The sequence below is a fragment of the Oncorhynchus gorbuscha genome, linkage group LG25, assembly GCF_021184085.1.
Source record: "Oncorhynchus gorbuscha isolate QuinsamMale2020 ecotype Even-year linkage group LG25, OgorEven_v1.0, whole genome shotgun sequence".
Lineage (NCBI taxonomy): Eukaryota > Metazoa > Chordata > Actinopteri > Salmoniformes > Salmonidae > Oncorhynchus > Oncorhynchus gorbuscha.
This window is the reverse complement of record NC_060197.1, coordinates 2,285,553-2,307,329: the sequence shown is the minus strand read 5'-3', so window position 1 is coordinate 2,307,329 and position 21,777 is coordinate 2,285,553. Positions and strand designations below refer to the sequence as shown.

At 44.8% G+C, this 21,777-nt stretch overlaps 1 protein-coding gene across 5 annotated transcripts in view; it reads right to left on the bottom strand.

The window, feature by feature from the left end:
* LOC124013654 (apoptotic protease-activating factor 1-like) overlaps positions 1–21,777 on the bottom strand; it is a 71,226-nt gene that overhangs the window by 30,473 nt on the left and 18,976 nt on the right. For 4 of the 5 annotated variants that reach the window (XM_046328023.1, XM_046328022.1, XM_046328025.1 and 1 more), the window contains 19 exons: positions 21,477–21,715; positions 17,809–17,976; positions 16,899–17,030; positions 16,161–16,274; positions 15,423–15,607; positions 14,926–15,052; positions 14,690–14,815; positions 14,362–14,502; positions 14,116–14,241; positions 13,779–13,931; positions 10,635–10,763; positions 10,381–10,506; positions 9,885–10,004; positions 9,661–9,786; positions 5,834–5,959; positions 4,910–5,044; positions 4,539–4,664; positions 4,277–4,357; positions 32–157 (listed from right to left, as the gene is read on the bottom strand). In XM_046328023.1, coding sequence (XP_046183979.1) covers positions 32–157; positions 4,277–4,357; positions 4,539–4,664; positions 4,910–5,044; positions 5,834–5,959; positions 9,661–9,786; positions 9,885–10,004; positions 10,381–10,506; positions 10,635–10,763; positions 13,779–13,931; positions 14,116–14,241; positions 14,362–14,502; positions 14,690–14,815; positions 14,926–15,052; positions 15,423–15,607; positions 16,161–16,274; positions 16,899–17,030; positions 17,809–17,976; positions 21,477–21,715 — 2,606 coding nt within the window. The remainder of the gene's footprint in view (positions 1–31; positions 158–4,276; positions 4,358–4,538; positions 4,665–4,909; positions 5,045–5,833; positions 5,960–9,660; positions 9,787–9,884; positions 10,005–10,380; positions 10,507–10,634; positions 10,764–13,778; positions 13,932–14,115; positions 14,242–14,361; positions 14,503–14,689; positions 14,816–14,925; positions 15,053–15,422; positions 15,608–16,160; positions 16,275–16,898; positions 17,031–17,808; positions 17,977–21,476; positions 21,716–21,777) is intronic. The other variant, XM_046328024.1, reaches the window with a different exon arrangement.

Genomic DNA, 21,777 nt, shown 5'->3' with positions numbered 1-21,777 from the left:
CCCCCCCTTCCATCCCTCTATCCCTACCCACCCGTATCTCTCCGTTGTCGTCGCCGGTTGCTAGGCGCCGGCCGTCCCAAGAGAAGCGGCAGCTGCGGACACAATCCTGGTGGCCGTTCAACAGGCGCACGCACTCCCACGATGCACTGCTCCACACCTGAGGGCCAATGAGAGGAGAAACAGGAGGTCAGAGGTTACAAAATTTTGTCGAAAATAAAACATTTTCAAATATGTTCTTTTGAACATGCCATAGCAATTTTGGTTAGGCCACTTCTATAAGCAGAGTGCAGTGCCTTGGTTAATTAAATTGAATAATTTCCTTTTCCCCTGAAAGCCTAACTGTCTATTGTTTCTCTATGCTGCTAGTCTGGTAGCTCAACTCACTGATAATGAAGCCTGGCATCAGTTAAAGCCTCCCGGCTGCTCTTTGATAGATGATACTGCCCATACCATAATGCTATTTTTACATTTTATTAACCCATCCACCACCGCCCCTCTTCGGAGGACAAATTTATATATATATTTATATATATATATATATATATATATATTTTTTTTTTACAGCTTTTCTGCTACATATACATACATGGTACTTTTATATAAAGCAATCACATAACAATAATACATTATCAAACAACGTATTATTACCAACCTATCACCATAGACCTCAGCTCCTTAATCCCACCCCTCAGCCACTCTCAGCCCATCCCACCTATCACCATAGACCACCCTCGTTTGGTTTCCATCTACCAGATATTTTTCAATTTTACTGTGATGTATTACATCATTTTTTTACCTTTCTAAATCGTAAAGTATCCACAGATTGTGAGCTAAAGATGAAAACCTTTCCTACTAGTATTATATTATTTAATGACAGACTATGGCTTTCTAAATTGCCCAACACTGCTATTTGCAAGGTTAATGTTGTGATTTTTTAACCAGTCCTGAACCTGTGACGTGACCAGAAACGAGCTACATAGGTGAAATACCAGAATAAATGATCTAGGGATTCTGTCTTTTCGCAGCAAAATCTACAGAGCTGAGGTTGTTGTATGCCCCATTTGGCAAGAATTGATATAATAATGTAAATTGAAAAGCTCTAAGTGTTGTATCAAGTGTTGTTTTTTGTACCCGTTCATAAACCATGTGCCATGGAATCGGTACGTCAAAAATCTCTTCCCATTTATTTACATCCTGTATGGCACAGCTGTCAACATTTTTGTCCTCAGATGAAACTGGTATATTTTTCTATTTACACCAATTCCTCTTCAGCCAATTTGTATCTTTAATATATGGCAGGCAAACAAGGCAAACTACCTTCTCTCTTTTCCACTTGCCTCCTCCATTGTGGTAGTGCTGCAATCAGTTGGTTGTAAATTAGGATTGAGCAGATATTCCTATATATTTTCGATAGCTGCATGTGACATAATTCCATTTCTAGTCATATCGTTCATAAATATAATACCATTAAAAATAATCATCCATAAAGAATGTGTTTTTTTTATTAAATCAGTATATTTGAGTTTAACCATAAAACAAATGTTATCTTTTTTGGAGGATAAAACTTGAAATTGTAACCAGCTTTGCATGTCTTGTTTCAGAAAGGGCTTTAAACCAAATGTACTGTTCAATTAGTTGGAAATGACAAGTTGTAATCTGTATGAAGACGCTATTTTTTAACAAAGGATGAGCCTTTCTTAATAATCTATTGGATAAACATTTTGGGTTTAAGTATAATTTATGCATGAGTGATGCTTTTAGTGAGAGTTTTAAAAATGTCATATTTAATAATTTTAGCCCCCCAAAATCATTATATAAATAGGCACGTTTAAATTGTCTGGCTTAGCATTCCAAATAAAATGAAATATTTTTGCTCATATGATTTTAAAAAACGAGTCGTTTGGAGTAGGCAGTGCCATTAGTAAGTAAACTGTGACAGGACCAAAGAGTTAATCAACGTGATTTTTCCATAAATAGACAAGTATTTACCTCTCCATGGTTACAGAATCTTATCTATTTTTTCTAACTTTCTATTGAAATTGATTGTGGTAATTTAATTTATTTTTTGAGATGTGAATACGAAGTAGGTCTACTTCATCCGCCCATTTTATTGGTAAACTACAAGGTAGTGTAAACATATTTTAATTTAATCCCATCAGTATGTAAAGTACATTAATTGTTGGGTTCGTGAAATATCCTTGTTCATGGTACTGAGGGAGAGAGGGGAACGTTTACGTTCTGTTAGGACGTGTTATTGTTAGACGTCATGGTATCCTATGGGGAGGAGAAGGGCCACAGTCTGGTTTCAGTTGTTGGGTTGTAATTTGAAATACTTGCTTCACCAGAAGTGAATGGTTATCTGTAGGAGGAATGTATATGGTGGGGTCAATTAAGGTTGGATATGAGCCAGGGGCTTGGACTGTTACTGAGTTAAGGAAAAGGCAATCACATGGTTGTGGTCACTGATAAGGGTGGAGAGCTGTGGATTAGTGAGGAATCGGGGCCTAGGTCAGGGAGAAGGAACAGTTTATTACCCACATCACTTACCTTCCTACCTACCATTAAATATGTAATGTTTAGAGAAAGGGAGGAGACCACCTGAAGTGGGGAATATATATACACTTGTGCTGGTGGGAACATGTCTGTCTGTTCAGCTATCTGACCCATTTGGTGAATAAACTTGGTTTGAGCTTTTCCTAGTTTTTACTCAGTTTATTTAGAACCTAACATAATAAAGAATACTCTGTTTATTACAAGAACACAATGTTCTTAGCAAATTGTCTCTGTCTTTGTCTGTCCATCTCTCTCCCTCTTTCGCTCTCTCTTTCATGCTTGGAGAGAACATCACATGGTAGATGATTAAAAAGTGATTATTTGGCACAACGTCTCGTAGTCATCTGAAGGTCAATAGACAGAGGGAGGAAGGGAGAGAGAAAGGAACAGAGGAGAGAGACGAGTGGAACAAAAACCTTCAGTCTTTTATTCTATCAGACAAAGACGATCAGACTCAGGGTTCGGTTTTGACCTATGATAGCAGAGAGAAAAAGACTGTGGGTGGGTGTATGTGGGTTTATAGGTTTATGTGTGTATACAGTCTTACGAAAGTATCTGGCTTACGAAAGTATTGGAATTTTTCCTATTTTGTTGCCTTACACCCTGGAATTAAAATAGATTTTGGTGGGTTTGTAATCTTTTGATTTACATAACTTTGAAGATGCAAAATATTTTTTCTTGGGAAACAAACAAGAAATAAGACAAAAAAAATGTAACATTTGAGCGGGCATAACTATCCCCCCCCCCCCCCCCCCCCCCCCCCCCCCCCCAAAGTCAATACTTTGTAGAGCTACCTTTTTCAGCAATTACAGCTGCAAGTCTCTTGGGGTATGTCTCTATAAGCTTGGGATTTACGCCCATTCTTCAAGGCAAAACAGCTCCAGCTCCTTCAAGTTGGATGGGTTCTGCTGGTGTACAGCAATCTTTAAGTCATACCACAGATCCTCTATTGGATTGAAGTCTGGGCTTTGACTAGGCCATTTCAGGACATTTAAATGTTCCCCCCTTAAACCACTCAAGTGTTGCTTTAGCAGTATGCTTAGGGTCATTGTCCTGTTGCAAGGTGAACCTCCGTCCCAATCTCAAATCTCTGGAAGACAAACAGGTTTCCCCTCAAGAATTTCCCTGTATTTAGCGCCATCCATCATTCCTTCAATTCTGATCAGTTTCCCAGTCCTTGCCGATGACAAACATCCTCACAGCATGATGCTGCCACCACCATGCTTCACTGTGGGGATGGTGTCCTTGGGGTGATGTGAGGTGTTGGGTTTGCGCCAGACATAACAGTTTACTTGATGGCCAAAATGCTCAATTTTAGTCTCATCTGACCAGAGTACCTTCTTCCATATGTATGGGGAGTCTCCCACATACCTTTTGGTGAACACAAAACACATTTTTCTGGCCATACTTCCGTAAATCCCAGCTCTGTGGAGTGTAAGTCTTAAAATGGTCCTATGGACAAATACTCCAATCTCCGCTGTGGAGCTTTGCAGCTCCTTCAGAGTTATCTTTGGTTTCTTTGTTGCCTCTCTGATTAATGCCCTCCTTGCCTGGTCTGTGAGTTTTGGTGGGCGGCCCTCTCTTGGCAGGTTTGATGTGGTGCCATATGCTTTCCATTTTTTTTTATAATGGATTTAAAATGGTGCTCCGTGGGACGTTCAAAGTTTTTTTTATTTTTATAACCGAACCCTGATCTGTACTTCTCCACAACTTTGTCCCTGACCTGTTTGGAGAGCTCCTTGGTCTTCATAGTGCTGCTTGCTTGGTGGTAGCCCTTGCTTAGTGGTGTTGCAGACTCTGGGGCCTTTCAGAACAGATATATATAGATAGATATAGAGATAGATAGATATATATATATATATATATAGCCTGTACACTATACACACGGTTCTGAAAGGATCATGATATAGACAACATGTCTGTCTCACACAGATCTAAGGATTTAGGCTGGGTTCTGTCGCATACTGATGACAGGTGTGTGTTACCTTGGCAGTCTTGTCAGCGGAGGTGGTGGCGAAGAGCTGTCCGTCAGGCGACACGTCACAGGCTAGCACCGCCCCCTGGTGACACACTAGATCCTGCAGCCGTTCACCACTAGACATGTCCCACACCTAGGGGAGGGAGCGAGGGAGAGACGCTTTCTGTGTCACCTCCCTCTAGTAAATATCCTTTAGTTCATGTAAGTGCACGCTGATCGTAACTTGTTGCTTTTAACAGGTTTTGCATGCAGTCTTACTGTCTGTCTGGTACTGCATACGTGTGTGTTTCTAAGTCTTACTGTCTGTCTGGTACTGCATACGTGTGTGTTTCTAAGTCTTACTGTCTGTCTGGTACTGCATACGTGTGCTTGTATTACCTTGATGGTGCCGTCAAAGGACCAGCTGAGGAGATGTGTCTCTGAGGAGGGTGAGGTGGTGAGCAGAGAGAAGCATCTGACCTGCTCCTTGTGGCCCTCCAGAACCACACACTCACCTGTCCTCCACCTCCACACCTACAGGGGGGGGGGGGGGCAGAGAGAGAGCGAGATAAAGCGCGAGAAAGAGCACGAGAGCGATCACCTTCTGGCACTGGAGTGGGTAAAAGTTGCACCTCAACCAGGGATTTAGCACAACCGCAGTTATGGAGGGTAAGCTGATCCTGGATCTGTGCCCAGAATGGGAGTATTCAGCTGCTAGGAGGGAATGGGCACTGGGCAGAATATTGGCCTCTATGCAAATATCTCAGACAATGATTGACATTTCAAACTATCACCACTCCAGAAGTCAGTGGTCAGAGTAACAGCTATGTTTTCTGTAAAGAGCTATTCACATTCCCTGTAGGTGAACATTTCCTCAAAGTGAATCTATCCACCAAATATTCCCTTTTCAGCGGAGCTACTCAAACATTCATATAAACAGGAGACGGTCCATGGACAGAAAGGGCCTAAACAGGAGACTAAACAAGAGAATACAGAGTAAGATGAATACAAAATGAGGCTGTGCTGTTCTGATTTGTAGCAAGGTGGTGCTCTAGATAGTGTGTGTACTTCTGATAGGCAGATAGGTCTAGCAGTGGACAGGCTGTCCTAAAAACAGAGGAGAGGAGATGAGAGAAAAGAGGAGATGAGAGGATATGTTTAGTGAGCTGGAACTGTAGAGGAGAGCTGTTAGGGGTGACAGAGCAGAACAGTCCAAAAACATCAGACACACACACATACGCAAACACACAGGGAGGGAAATAACAAACCACAGAAGAGAAGACGAGAAGAAAGAAGGCTGAGGAAGAAAGAGAAGGGCCCCACCCGTATGGTGGTGTCCTCAGAGGAGGTGATGAGTGTGTGTCCCTCCGGGGTGAACTGGCAGTGGAGAACTGCCCTGGTGTGACCCTGAAGAGTGGCTAGAGAGGTCCCCGACGGCACCTCCAACACCTGGGCAGAGAGAGGGAGGGAGAAGGGAGAGAGACAGATGATTCCATGTCAATCGTTTATTACTGTGTCAAAAGAGCAAAAACAATCTATTAAAATCATGAGTTGACACACATCCCAAGAAGTTGGAGAGGGGTTGACTAATAGAATAGCAAACTTAGAAAAATAATAATAAGATAGTCACACACTTTATTTAGCTCCCAATAGTGTAAAAACAAGCAACTGCTCAAGTAAGATGGAAAACAGGAGACGGAAAGAAGAGGGAACACAGAGATATTTAGAGGGGAAACCTGGGAGGATAAATTGATAACCTTCTGACTGTCTATGGGTAAGCCTAGACCAAAACTAGTAAAAGATAAAGATGTGGAGCAAAATAAAAATAATAAAAATATATTAGAATAAAAAAGGAGACCAAAGTAATGCGTTTGGTTTGACAGTGATAAGCTCATCAAAAAGGACATGTTTTAAATATTACCGGGCTCTGCGTGCGATTGATCAGCCCATTAGCAGAGTGGATCTGCCCTGACTGCTTTGTGTGAGGGTCTGACAGACAACACTGCCACAGCAGGACAAAAAACAGCTCTGATGCCCAAAGAACTGGCTTCAAGTTACAAAACCCCTTTAATCTTATAAAGGGAGACAACGGAAACTCGGACAACCTAGAGTACATTATTATTGAGGTCCTAGAAGTCCTAACTGTCTTAGAAACTTCCTGCGCCATCTTTGATAACTTGACTGAGTAGTTGGACTAGAATTTTAAGGCTGAATTCTGTTGACATTGAACTATTGTAAATTTCAAACTTAAGCTATTAAACTTAAGTTATTCATTAAGATGGTAAGATTTAGAAACAATAAGGGCCATACTTGAAGTCTATTAATATTATTGCAAATTAATTCAACCCAATTAACCCTCCTGGTACGATATCTGTAGTGTAAACCAATAAACCAAAAGGCAAAGAAACACAGAAGCTCATAACTTTAGACAAAATGACTACACATGCATGCAAGCATGCACACAGACACTCACTGCAAGGTGAAATCTCAATCTAGGATTCACCTTGTACTAAAATATTTAAACCTCTCAAATAAAACCCTACTTCAAACAAACGCGTGAGAAGGCTAGCCGCAGGGCATGCCAACCAGAGGACGCTCTGCGATGCTACTGGGAAACGGGTTTCAAAAGGTTGCCAGCTCACCTCAAGGTTTGGGAATGAGGCAGCAGGGAGGGTGCTCAGGGCGATATGGGGGAAAGGTTGAGTAAAACATGTTAGCGTTAGGAATACTAGTTTGGCTTATGACGCTTAGGAATAAACAGATCAACGAAAGCAGCACAGATCTGATCTGAGAGCAGTGGTCATCGGAGTACCTTACGATGAGCAGGTTAACATGTACTGATCCCTGATCTGTTTTCATCCACATCTGCTGCCTCCCTAGTGTAATACTGCATACAGAAAGATATGCTGTGACGTGCACCTTAAACTCCATTTGACCAATAGATCACTCCACAGTACTGGAGCTATCCCTCGCCCTAACACTGATCACAATCCCTTTGAGAAGGTCAAGGAACACACACACACACACACACACACACACACACACACACACACACACACACACACACACACACACACACACACACACACACACACACACACACACACACACACACACACACACACACACACACACCTTAAAATACTATTTAAAAAGATCAGGACTTGATTGAGCCTGGTGCAATGGACAAATGGAATAGTCCCAACAGTGCACACCCTGACCAGCTAGGCAGACTAAAGCCACTGGATGTCATAAGGTGAATGCACCAATTTGTAAGTCGCTCTGGATAAGAGCGTCTGCTAAATGACTTAAATGTAAATGTAAATGTAAAGCAAAGTATTTGTAATATGATTTGAAATCAGATCCAAGCACACAGTGGAGGCTGCTGAGGGGAGGACGGCTCATAGTAATGGCTGGACTGGTATTAATCACATAGAAACCATGTGTTCGATACAATTCCATTGACTCCATTCCAGCCATTATTATGAGCCGTCCTCCCCTCAGCAGCCTCCACTGACACGCACACATGCCATATCACGCTACCATACCTGCACACTGCCTGTTTCTAGCCCTAGCGCCAGCAACAAGCCCCTGTGAGGGGTCAGCCGCTGTAGAGTCCTCCATCCAATGGTCCTCAGTACCTGCCTAACTGTCTTCCCTCCTGCCTGGGGTAGAACACACTCTCTTCAACACTCCTGTCCCTCTCTTCTTTTCCTTCTTAATAGAAAAACAGCATGTAATTTCAGAGGAGAGAACCGAGCCAATCAAAGTGCCAATTACGGCCCAGAAAGAAGACTAGAAGGCATGCGTCAAATTGAGTCAATGACAACGAGGGCATTGCTTTGTGAGTTCATTAGAGCTCTGGTCAATTTATACCTCTCTGCTCTAATAGCACAGTGGCTCTGATGTGGAGAGAAAGAGAGCAGAGAGAGAAAGAGAGAGAGAGAAAGAGCAGGCAGAGAGACACAGAGAGAGAGAGAGAGAGAGTGAGAGAGAGAGAGAGAGCTAGAGGGGGGGAGAGAGAGAAAGAGAGAGAGAGCTAGAGGGGGAGAGAGAGAGCTAGAGGGAGAGAGCGAGTGCGAGAGAGCGCAAGAGCTAGAGGGGGAGAGGGGGAGAGAGAGAGCACAAGAGCTAGAGGGAGCAAGAGAGAGTGCGAGAGAGAGTGCGAGAGAGCGAGAGAGAGAGCGAGAGAGAGAGAGCGAGAGAGAGAGGGGGGCAGACTACTGCAGCAGCGGACCTGGAAGGACACAAAGCAGCAGCTCCCTCTGGTGGAAATGAGAGGAATTAGATGTAATGGAACAGATGTAAAGACCAACACAAGTATACTCACAGTGAAACCAACATTTCCATGGTATGCCCACTTTTCACATGTTAAGTAACTGATATTTCAACCATTATCATCCCTTTATCCCTCAGCCCCCTCTTGACTGAGAAGAGTAGACAGACACCCAGGTGTGTGTGTGTGAGAGAGAAGAGGCCGGAGTTATTATAATCCATTAACCCCTGTGTTGGTTAGAGCCCAGGCCCCCTTCATTAATTAAAGAGGTTCCTGAGGTGACACAGAGAGACAGAGAGCTGGGTACCGTACGGAGGGAGGGAGGGAGGGAGGGAGGGAGTTGGGTACCGTACAGTAGGACTGAGACAGGGTTGACAGGCCAGACAGAGGTTTCCAGCACAATGTCACCAGCCATTACTGGATGTGAGAAACACCTCCTCCAGCAAGGTGAACATGATTTTTACACACACACACACACACACACCACTTCGACCAACTCTTCAAAGCATAGGCAGACCACAGTAGTCACAATGCTACTAGAACAGCACCAGTGGAAAAACTGTCAAACTTAGTTTTGGTGCAACATTGTGTACAGCTTTACCTTCAAAAATGTATCTTCCTGCCTTTCCTACAGCTCAGTTGGTCTTTATCAAGTTTGGCAGTGACACCATCTTCTCCAGCCAAAAAGCCTTTTACATTTCTGGCACTTTTCCCTCATAGCACCTGCACTTTTGTCAAGTTAAGCATAAATTATACGTAAGCATTTTCCTACTTTTGTGTCCTTGAAGATTTTTGCTTTTTGGTATGTGTGTGAGGGTAAAAGTGTGTGTATATGTGAGCGTACCTGTGTATGTGTGTGTGTACGTGTGTGTACCTGTATCGTCCCATCCTCTCGTCCCAGCCCCACGGCTGAGGTCTGTGAGCAGATCGCAGTGCAGCGGATACGAGACTCCTGGTTCTCTGACTGGAACATCACCGCTCCGGTCCTCCCATTCCTCACCTGACACACGCACACACACGCCAGCCTGCTGGGTTAACACCTGTCACATCTGTAAGACGTCATTGTGTGTGTGTGTGAGTCCAGCCCAGCCCTCTCACCTGCAGTCTGTTGCGGTTGTCGGCAGCGACCACAGTAATGTCACCGTTGTTAAAGAGCACGTCAGAGTCCCTCTTCAGACAGACAGCCGAGGAGGTGTGGACTTTATTAGTCTCCCACACCTGACACACACACACACACACACATATAACAAAGGCATTACATGTTTTTATGCTATTAAAAAGGTTAAATACAATATGTCACGAGAAGGGTTAACTGATGAAGACAGATTGGACAAATTATTGACAGACAGCACACACACACACACACACTTACATATGTCACGAGAAGGGTTAACTGATGAAGACAGATTGGACAAATTATTGACAGACAGCACACACACACACACTTACATATGTCACGAGAAGGGTTAACTGATGAAGACAGATTGGACAAATTATTGACAGACAGCACACACACACACACACACACACACACACACACACACACACACACACACACACACACACACACACACACACACACACACACACTTACCCTGACGGTCTGGTCGTCAGAACAGGAGAGCAGTAGAGATCCGTCAGGGGAGAACTGGACTCCATGGACCCAGCTCAGATGACCACTACAGTCAGCCATCTTCTTACTGGTCTCTATGTCCCACAGCTGGAGGGAAGAGACCTATGATGTCATATCCTGCCATATGATGGTGTAGTAGTTTGATAGGGCTATAGCCACCATGTGTGTACCCACATGGCACAGTAATAGTCAACAGGCTGTGTGTGTGTGTGTACCTCCACAGCATAGTGTGACAGTGCGATGGCCACCAGGTTGCTGCTGGGGCAGGCGTGACAGTACTGGACCGTGCTCAGACGACTGGTCCGGATCTCCAACAACATGGCTGCCGTCTCTACATCAAACACCTGGGAACAGCAGGAGGGATCTGTCACTCCACCACAGTTATAGCTGGTGATCGCGCTCTAGTGCAACTGCCAATATGTATGGCACAAAATGGATTCCATGAATAAGCTAGTGATATTGTGAAATATAGACACTTCTTGATGGCCCCTTGAAGGGCTCAGAGGTTGTTAGGTCAGACCATGTAGAGATCTAATTGTAAGTTGCTCTGGAGTCTTTGCTAAATGACTCAAATGTAATGTGAACTGTAAAGGACTTGACAGGATGGGATTAGATGGAAGCAACATGGTAATAGCCTGATAAACTGCTAAGTGAAGTCTCAACTGCAGGTTTTGTTTTCATTAATTTTTCTGACTTTGCAGCTGTCCCATCTAGCAGGAACCGGCTCAGTTCTGCCTCCAGGGCAAGACTCATGACAATACATGTCAACCTGTATCTTAACCAATGATGATGATTTCCATATCTTCCAACTTGTGGGATTGTGAAGGGGAAAGCAGACCGAAGTAAAGAAAGGGAAAGAGATGGAGAGAAAACAGAGAGATTCAGGTAGAAAACAAAAGAGTTCCAACTGCTGTTTCTACGTGCCATAATTGTTTTTAAAGTCCATCAAGCTATCTATTCTTCTATCAATACTAGCCTACAGACTGACAACTCTGACATTCAACGCCACTCTGATTCCTGGAGTGGAGAGAACAGACACGGACACAGAGACCTTTCCATTTCCCAGGAGTGGGACGGCTTCATTCTCAGTCAGAACACACGCTTCTACCCTCTGATGGACAGACAGGCCAAAATACCAAAACATGAAAGACAAGTTGTCCAGGGCATTCTCATTGTTTCACAGACAGATTGCTCTAGGAGCAGTTTACTAGACAAGAACATACCGCTAAACACAAATATATTGACAGAATTTGACAGATAGGCTACGTAGTGCGTCGACACGGTGTACAACACATTATGAACACCTGCTCTTTCCATTACAGACTGACCAGGTGAATCCAGGTGAAAGCTTATTGATGATCCACTTCAAATCAGTGTAGATGAAAGGGAGGAGACAGGTTAAAAATACTTCTTTAAGCCTTGAGACAATTGAGAAATGGATTGTGTACGTGTGCCATTCAGAGGGTGAATGGGCAAGACACAAGATTTAAGTGCCTTTGATCGGGGTATGGTAGTAGGTGCCAGGCACACTGGTTTGTGACGAAAACTACAACACTGCTGGGTTTATCACAGTTTTATCAAGAACGGTCCACCACCCAAAGGACATCCAGCCAACTTGACACAACTGTGGGACACATTGGAGTCAACATGCCAGCCCAGGACCTTCACATCCGGCTTCTTCACCTGCAGGATCGTCTGAGAACAGCCACCCGGACAGCTGTTGAAACTGTAGGTTTGCACAACTGAAGAATTTCTGCACAAACTGTCAGAAACCGTCTCAGGGAAGCTCATCTGCATGCTAGTCGTCCACAGCCACAACATTCCACAGGCCAATATCAACAGCCTGATCAATTCTATGCAAAGGAGATGTCACACTGCATGAAGCAAATGGTGGTCACAAGAGATACTGACTGGTTTTCTAATCCATGGCCCAACTTTAAAAATAAAAAACAACATTTTAAGGTTTCTGTGACCAACAGATGCATATCTGTATTCCCAGTCATGTGAAATCCATAGATTAGGGCCTAATACATTTATTTACATTGACTGATTTCTTTTTATGAACTGTAACTCAGCAAAATCTTAGAAATTGTTGCATGTTTGGTTTCTATTTTTGTTCATTGTAGTGTTAGCCATAGCAAGTTACCGAAGTCCATTCAACATTCAGCCAGCTCCTGGAGAGGGTAGTAAGTTTTAAGTTCCTTGGCATACACATCACAGACAAACTGAATTGGTCCACTCACACAGACAGCATCGTGAAGAAGGCGCAGCAGCGCCTCTTCAACCTCAGGAGGCTGAAGAAATTTGGCTTGTCACCAAAAGCATTCAAACTTCTTCAGATGCACAATCGAGAGCATCCAGGTGGGCTGTATCACCGCCTGGTACGGCAACTGCTCCGCCCACAACCTTAAGGCTCTCCAGAGGGTAGTGAGGTCTGCACAACGCATCACCGGGGGCAAACTACCTGCCCTCCAGGACACCTACACCACCCGATGTTACAGGAAGGCCATAAAGATCAAGGACAACAACCACCCGAGACACTGCCTGTTCACCCCACTATCATCCAGAAGGCGAGGTCAGTACAGGTGCATCAAAGCTGAGACCGAGAGATTGAAAAACAGCTTATATCTCAAGGCCATCAGACTGTTAAACAGCCACCACTAACATTGAGTGGCTGCTGCCAACACACTGACAACTCCAGCCACTTTAATAATGGGAATTGATGGCAAATGTAAAATATATCACTAGCCACTTTAAACAATGCTACCTAATATAATGTTACATACCCTACATTATTCATCTCATATGCATACGTATATACTGTACTCTATATCATCTAAAGCATCCTTATGTAATACATGTATCACTAGCCACTTTAACTATGCCACTTTGTTTACATACTCATCTCATATGTATATACTGTACTTGATACCATCTACTGTATCTTGCCTATGCTGCTCTGTACCATCACTCATTCATATATCTTTATGTACATATTCTTTATCCCCTTACACTGTGTATAAGACAGTAGTTTTGGAATTGTTAGTTAGATTACTTATTGGTTATTACTGCATTGTCGGAACTAGAAGCACAAGCATTTCGCTACACTCGCATTAACATCTGCTAACCATGTGTATGTGACAAATAAAATTTGATTAGACTTGATTTGAAGTCCATTCATCATTCAGCCAGCTCCTACTCTGATGCAACATGCTAAACAAATCTGGTCTGAGTCATGGAGCTCCGCCAGGGGACCACCCCTCAGTCCCTGTGCCCACGCCACGGCCCCATGCCAGCCTGAAGGAGCAGAGCAGAGGCTTACTCACTCAGCAGGGGAGGGCTGGCTCTTCAACACTCACAAAGACTGCGTTCCTGGCAGCACAGATGATGGTCCTGCCGTCTGCTGACCAGGTGCTGCACTTCACCATGACCTCCGTCTGCTCTCTCTGCTCCGGGAACATGTCCGCCACGTCTATGGACTTCCACTCATTAGCCGAGGACACCTCCCACAGCTGAAACACACATGCAAGCACACAGGTAGGCACGCACACATGCATGTACAGAAACACATACACAGGTACGTACAATTAATGTTGTTAAATACATAGTAGTAGTCTACACCTAAATTAAAAACCTTTATCTTTATTTGCTAATATGAACACACAAAGCCATAGGTGGTGACTATGCACCGCCCACCTTCAGGGTTCCATCGATGGAAGAGGTGGAGAGGTAGACGTCATCAGGGGAGAAACAGCAGTGATTGACAGGCTCCAAATGACCAAACATGGTGTTCTGGGAGGAGGGTTTATTGATGTTCCACAGCTAGAGAGAGAGAGGGTGGGATGGATATATATATATATCTTATAGCCAGAGTGCAAAAAATGTGGCCTACTTCATGGTTTTTAAATCATACACACACACACAACAGAAACACAGGCTCACCTTGGTGTTCATGAACTTGTCGTTGGAACAGGTGGCCAGTAGGAGGCGTCGGCGTGTGTTGGTGAACTGACAGTGGTTGACCTGCTCCTCGTGTTCGTCCTCAAACATCCTCATCAGAGTCCCACGCTCCACATTCCAAACCTGGCACACAACACAGATACTGTAGTTACATAGATATACAACTCCTTTATTTGCTTTCCAAACCTTTTACACAACACAGATTAGAGACAGACAAACGACTTCCGTCTGTCGCAGTCGGGTTGTCAGGCAAGTCTGTCTGAAGTCTGTCCAAAGTTTGAATGGCAGAGGGGAGGCTTCCACACCATACCTTGACCTTCCTATCACTGGAGCAGGTTGCTAGGAGACGGTCATCCGGGGAGAAGGCGCAGCAGAGCACCTCATCATCGTGGGCCTGGATCTCCAGCAGCTTCTCCCCAGATGTGCTCTTAAACACCTGGAGACACACACAGTGCAGAGTTTATAGAGGACACCCACTCACACAAACAGGGAAGTGTGGGAGATAGTGTGTAAAATATTTATTTCAAAAGAATGTGTGTGTCTTACTCGCAGTGTCTTGCTGGAGCCACAGGAGGCGATCTTGGTGCCGTCGTGGGAGAAGCAGGCAGAGTAGATGGATCCCTGGTGGGCCTGGACCACCAGACGAGACAGGCTCTTCAGACTACTTTTGTTCCTGAAACAAACCACAAACATAAATTACTTAGAGAACGTGAGCATGAGGGGATGTTAGAGGAAGCAGAACATCAGGCAATGAGAGTAAAACTTAAGAGTTATGGTCATAGAGTTGGATAGAGGGCATGTCTTTGCATGTACAATGGCTTCTGTTTTAGCATGGGCAGTGCCACTGACACTACGCTCAAACAGGCTTTGTGGTAATTGCGACACAAAACCAACTCTATGTTTAGGGTATGGTTGACTGGGGAATGGAATGCATAAGGGCTAGGGAGTAAGAGGTGGGGGCTAGGGGTCAACACTGTACACCCCGATTAAGTAGTGAGTACGCTTATAAGCACGTGAGTAGTGTGTATGGGCCTACTACTGACACCCAGTCAAGGTAGAGTCCCCCTCTGGTGGCCCTCTCCTGCGCCTGCAGCAGGGCCTGGCGGTACACCTCAGAGGAGTCTGGCTGGGACAGGGCCAGCTGCACTACGTCAGGGAACGGACGCTGCTCCAACTGGTGGCCGTTCAGAGACAGGAACTCCTGGAAGTGGCCCCGCACCTCGCTGTTCTGGGGGGGACCATAAAGAGAGACTCACAGTGAGGATGTGACAAATGGTGTGCGTCCCAATAATATGTCCAGCTTCCTGAAGTGTGCATTTATTCACTACACAAACATAAAAGCATTGGATTGAGAAGGCATAGGCTAGGGGGAGTTTATATACAACAGTCACTTCCTTTCAAAACCATGAGCGGAATTGAACAAGTACACACTGCAGGAGAAAGGAGAGATTATTGGAACAGAACAATTGTATTCACAGGCATGAAACGAGTAACTGTTTCTAGCATTGACATTACTACATTGTAGTCATTCAGAGAGACTTACAGGAGCAATTAGGGTGGAGTGCCTTGCTCAAGGGCACAAGGACACATTTTTCACCTAGTCGGCCCAGGAATTCAAACCAGCGACGTTCTGGTTACTGGCCCAAAGCTCTTAACCGCTAGGCCACCATCGACTTACGAGTAATTAATACCAACCACAAGATCTGAAAACCATATCACATGAGGATAAAACAAGGTACACTAAGTTCCTCAGTGAACTTGGGTATTGATCAAATCCTGACCTCTTTGTCCAGTATGGTGCTATACTCCAAATAGTCATTGATGAGATGAGCCGGTCCCATAATCTGAGCTTTAGTTCTGACCCAGTCCAGAGAGAACATCAGAGAGTACAACTCCTAAAGGGAGAGAGGGGGGTGGAGAAGAGAGAAGGAAGGGAGGGGTGTAAGGGTAACAGAAATAGAGAGAGAGAATATACAGGGAGAGAGAAAGAGATGGAGATAGAAAGAAATAGAGAGAGAAAAAGACGTTAGTGACTTGTGCTTGTCTGGCGAAGGCCTCCATCATACGGAGTGGTGCTTTTATCTCCATCAGACTGTTGAACAGCCATCACACCATCTCCTGTAGCAAGACGCTAAGAGAGTTCACAAAACAGACACCAGCTCACACAATACACACACTCACACCAACTCCCTCACACACCAGCTCTCTCACACAAGCTCAAACAAGCTCAAACTCACACAAGCTCAAACTCTCACAAGCTCAAACTCTCACAAGCTCAAACTCTCACAAGCTCAAACAAGTTCAAACAAGCTCTGATAGTGTTATTTGGGTGGTTAATTGGATTTAGTTTTTGGGTTGTTAATTGGATTTAGTTTTTGATTATTTGTGTCCCTGCTAGAAGCTAGTAACACAAGCATTTCCCAGCACCCACTATAACATCTGCTAAACTGTGTACGCGACCCAAAAATGTTGATTTGATTTTGATGTGTGTGTTTGTGTGTGCGCGCGTGCGTGCGTACCTGTGTGAGGTTGGCCTTGGCCATGTGGTAGGTGAGGAATCTGAACCAGTAGAGGCACTCTTCATCTCCTGAGGTGGGAGGACCCTTGCTGTAGCGCTGCTGGTACTGACGCACCACCTTGGTGTGGAGGCTCTGGAACACACACACACACACACACACACACACACACACACACACACACACACACACACACACACACACACACACACACACACACACACACACACACACACACACACACACACACACACACACACACACACACTTGTTCAAAAACATACCATATTATAAACTGGGTGATTTTATCCCTGAATGCTGATTGGCTGACAGCCGTAATATAACAGACCATATAGCACAGACATGACAAAACATTTATTTTAACTGTTTTAATCACATTGGTAACCAGTTTATAATAGCAATAAGGAACCTCGGGGGTTTGTGGTAAATGGCCAATATACCACGGCGAAGGGCTGTTCTTAATTAAGCACAACGCTTAATTAAGCACAACGCTTAATTGATGTCCCAATAATGCAGGGCATAGAAGACATGAGTCTAACTGATTCATTCTTTAAGCGACTGTCTAGTTCTCCAATTTCTATGTACATTGATTCTCTAGAAGACAGTGTTTTCCTTATATTGGATTTCAGAAAATATGAATTAATTCAAACACATTTGACAAAAGTTAACAAACATCAAACTTTAGATACATTTCAAAATGGCCACCATCATACAGAACAACCCTATGTAAATTAAGATAGAGGTGTGTATGTTGGAGTCAGTGGAGGCTGCTGAGGGGAGGACGGCTCATAATATGCCTGGAATGGAGTGTTTGATACCATTCCATTCCGGATATTATTATGAGTTGTCCTCCTCTCAGCAGCCTCCACTGGTTGGAGTGTATGAGACCCACCTCTAGGCCAGAGCGGTTCATCTCAGCCAGGAAGTCCAGCTGGAGGTCATGGAGGTAGTAGAGGTAGGGCCGGTGGTGACAATCACGGAACAGTAGGGACTTATTCACAAAGTCCTGGAGAACGTCCTCCACCTCCTCCGGTTCTAGATCCCACAGAACTGACAGAACCTGCAGGCAGAGGAACATGAAGGACACACGTTGGTGGTGGCACCTTAATTGGGGAGGACTGGCTCATAGTAATGGCTGGAACGCTATTCCAGACATTATAATGAGCTGCCCTCCCCTCAGCAGCCTCCTTTGATAGAAGAACAGGCTTCGATTTAGAGACAGAGATTTAGAGACAGAGAATGTCCTGTTTCATTGTCTTTTATTATCAAATCAAATCAAATCAAATTTATTTATATAGCCCTTCGTACATCAGCTGATATCTCAAAGTGCTGTACAGAAACCCAGCCTAAAACCCCAAACAGCAAACAATGCAGGTGTAAAAGCACGGTGGCTAGGAAAAACTCCCTAGAAAGGCCAAAACCTAGGAAGAAACCTAGAGAGGAACCGGGCTATGTGGGGTGGCCAGTCCTCTTCTGGCTGTGCCGGGTAGAGATTATAACAGAAAATGACCAAGATGTTCAAATGTTCATAAATGACCAGCATGGTCAAATAATAATAAGGCAGAACAGTTGAAACTGGAGCAGCAGCACAGTCAGGTGGACTGGGGACAGCAAGGAGCCATCATGTCAGGTAGTCCTGGGGCACGGTCCTAGGGCTCAGGTCCTCCGAGAGAGAGAAAGAAAGAGAGAATTAGAGAGAGCATATGTGGGGTGGCCAGTCCTCTTCTGGCTGTGCCGGGTGGAGATTATAACAGAACGTGGCCAAGATGTTCAAATGTTCATAAATGACCAGCATGGTTGAATAATAGTAAGGCAGAACAGTTGAAACTGGAGCAGGAGCATGGCCAGGTGGACTGGGGACAGCAAGGAGTCCTCATGTCAGGTAGTCCTGGGACATGGTCCTAGGGCCCAGGCCAGTTGAAACTGGAGCAGCAGCATGGCCAGGTGGACTGGGGACAGCAAGGAGTCATCATGTCAGGTAGTCCTGGGGCATGGTTCTAGGGCTCAGGTCCTCCGAGAGAGAGAAAGAAGGAGAGAAGGAGAGAATTAGAGAACGCACACTTAGATTTACACAGGACACCGAATAGGACAGGAGAAGTACTCCAGATAAACAAACTGACCCTAGCCCCCCCGACACATAAACTACTGCAGCATAAATACTGGAGGCTGAGACAGGAGGGGTCAGGAGACACTGTGGCCCCATCCGAGGACACCCCGGACAGGGCCAAACAGGAAGGATATAACCCCACCCACTTTGCCAAAGCACAGCCCCCACACCACTAGAGGGAAATCTACAACCACCAACTTACCATCCTGAGACAAGGCCGAGTATAGCCCACAAAGATCTCCGACACGGTACAACCCAAAGGGGGGAAACCCAGACAGGCCGACCACAACAGTGAATCAACCCACCCAGGTGACGCACCCCCCCAGGGACGGCACGAGAGAGCCCCAGCAAGCCAGTGACTCAGCCCCCGTAACAGGGTTAGAGGCAGAGAATCCCAGTGGAAAAAGGGGAACCGGCCAGGCAGAGACAGCAAGGGCGGTTCGTTGCTCCAGAGCCTTTCCGTTCACCTTCCCACTCCTGGGCCAGACTACACTCAATCATATGACCCACTGAAGAGATGAGTCTTCAGTAAAGACTTAAAGGTTGAGACCGAGTTTGCGTCTCTGACATGGGTAGGCAGACCGTTCCATAAAAATGGAGCTCTATAGGAGAAAGCCCTGCCTCCAGCTGTTTGCTTAGAAATTCTAGGGACAATTAGAGGCCTGCGTCTTGTGACCGTAGCGTACGTATAGGTATGTACGGCAGGACCAAATCAGAGAGGTAGGTAGGAGCAAGCCCATGTAATGCTTTGTAGGTTAGCAGTAAAACCTTGAAATCAGCCCTTGCTTTGACAGGAAGCCAGTGTAGAGAGGCTAGCACTGGAGTAATATGATCAAATTTTTTGGTTCTAGTCAGGATTCTAGCAGCCGTATTTAGCACTAACTGAAGTTTATTTAGTGCTTTATCCGGGTAGCCGGAAAATAGAGCATTGCAGTAGTCTAACCTAGAAGTGACAAAAGCATGGATTAATTTTTCTGCATCATTTTTGGACAGAAAGTTTCTGATTTTTGCAATGTTACGTAGATGGAAAAAAGCTGTCCTCGAAATGGTCTTGATATGTTCTTCAAAAGAGAGATCAGGGTCCAGAGTAACGCCGAGGTCCTTCACAGTTTTATTTGAGACGACTGTACAACCATTAAGATTAATTGTCAGATTCAACAGAAGATCTCTTTGTTTCTTGGGACCTAGAACAAGCATCTCTGTTTTGTCCGAGTTTAATAGTAGAAAGTTTGCAGCCATCCACTTCCTTATGTCTGAAACACATGCTTCTAGCGAGGGCAATTTTGGTGCTTCACCGTGTTTCATTGAAATGTACAGCTGTGTGTCATCCGCATAGCAGTGAAAGTTTACATTATGTTTTCGAATAACATCCCCAAGAGGTAAAATATATAGTGAAAACAATAGTGGTCCTAAAACAGAACCTTGAGGAACACCGAAATGTACAGTTGATTTGTCAGAGGACAAACCATTCACAGAGACAAACTGATATCTTTCCGACAGATAAGACCTAAACCAGGCCAGAACATGTCCGTGTAGACCAATTTGGGTTTCCAATCTCTCCAAAAGAATGTGGTGATCGATGGTATCAAAAGCAGCACTAAGGTCTAGGAGCACGAGGACAGATGCAGAGCCTCGGTCCGATGCCATCAAAATGTCATTTACCACCTTCACAAGTGCCGTCTCAGTGCTATGATGGGGTCTAAAACCAGACTGAAGCATTTCGTATACATTGTTTGTCTTCAGGAAGGCAGTGAGTTGCTGCGCAACAGCCTTCTCTAAAATCTTTGAGAGGAATGGAAGATTTGATATAGGCCGATAGTTTTTTATATTTTCTGGGTCAAGGTTTGGCTTTTTCAAGAGAGGCTTTATTACTGCCACTTTTAGTGAGTTTGGTACACATCCAGTGGATAGAGAGCCGTTTATTATGTTCAACATAGGAGGGCCAAGCACAGGAAGCAGCTCTTTCAGTAGTTTAGTTGGAATAGGGTCCAGTATACAGCTTGAAGGTTTAGAGGCCATGATTATTTTCATCATTGTGTCAAGAGATATAGTACTAAAACACTTGAGCGTCTCTCTTGATCCTAGGTCCTGGCAGAGTTGTGCAGACTCAGGACAACTGAGGTTTGGAGGAATACGCAGGTTTAAAGAGGAGTCCGTAATTTGCTTTCTAATAATCATAATCTTTTCCTCAAAGAAGTTCATGAATTTATCACTGCTAAAGTGCAAGTCATCCTCTCTTATCCTCTCATCTCTCCTCATCCTCTCATCCTCTCAAGTCATTATCTTATTCCCTCCTTCTTTCCACAAGGACAGCTCACAATGTCTCCATGGGTTGTGAATACTTTCTGGCTGAAGGTGCTGGATAGCCTTACCCTAACCTACTGTAGCCCAGCTTAGTTTAGCCTAACCTTACCTACCCAAGCCTAACCATAATCCCCCCCGGCCAGCCTGACCTTGGCAGGTACTTTGACGTCCTTCTCCAGCACGGTGAGGTCAATGTACAGCTCCCTGTGTTCCTCAGACAGGACCTGGATGCTGGCAGCCATGGCCTGGTCAAGGGCATCGTAGTCATACGAAGATGACTTACGGATACGCTTGAACTTCTTCTGCTGGAGCGTGTGCAGGTAGTAGGCCCAGCGGTCCGGGAACTCCCGCAGCAGGGCCCCGATTAGGGACACCACCAAGGGAGAGCCTGGGGAAGAGAGGGTAGAGGAGGGGTTTAGGTAGGCTGGTTTATTGTGTCAAGAGTTGAGA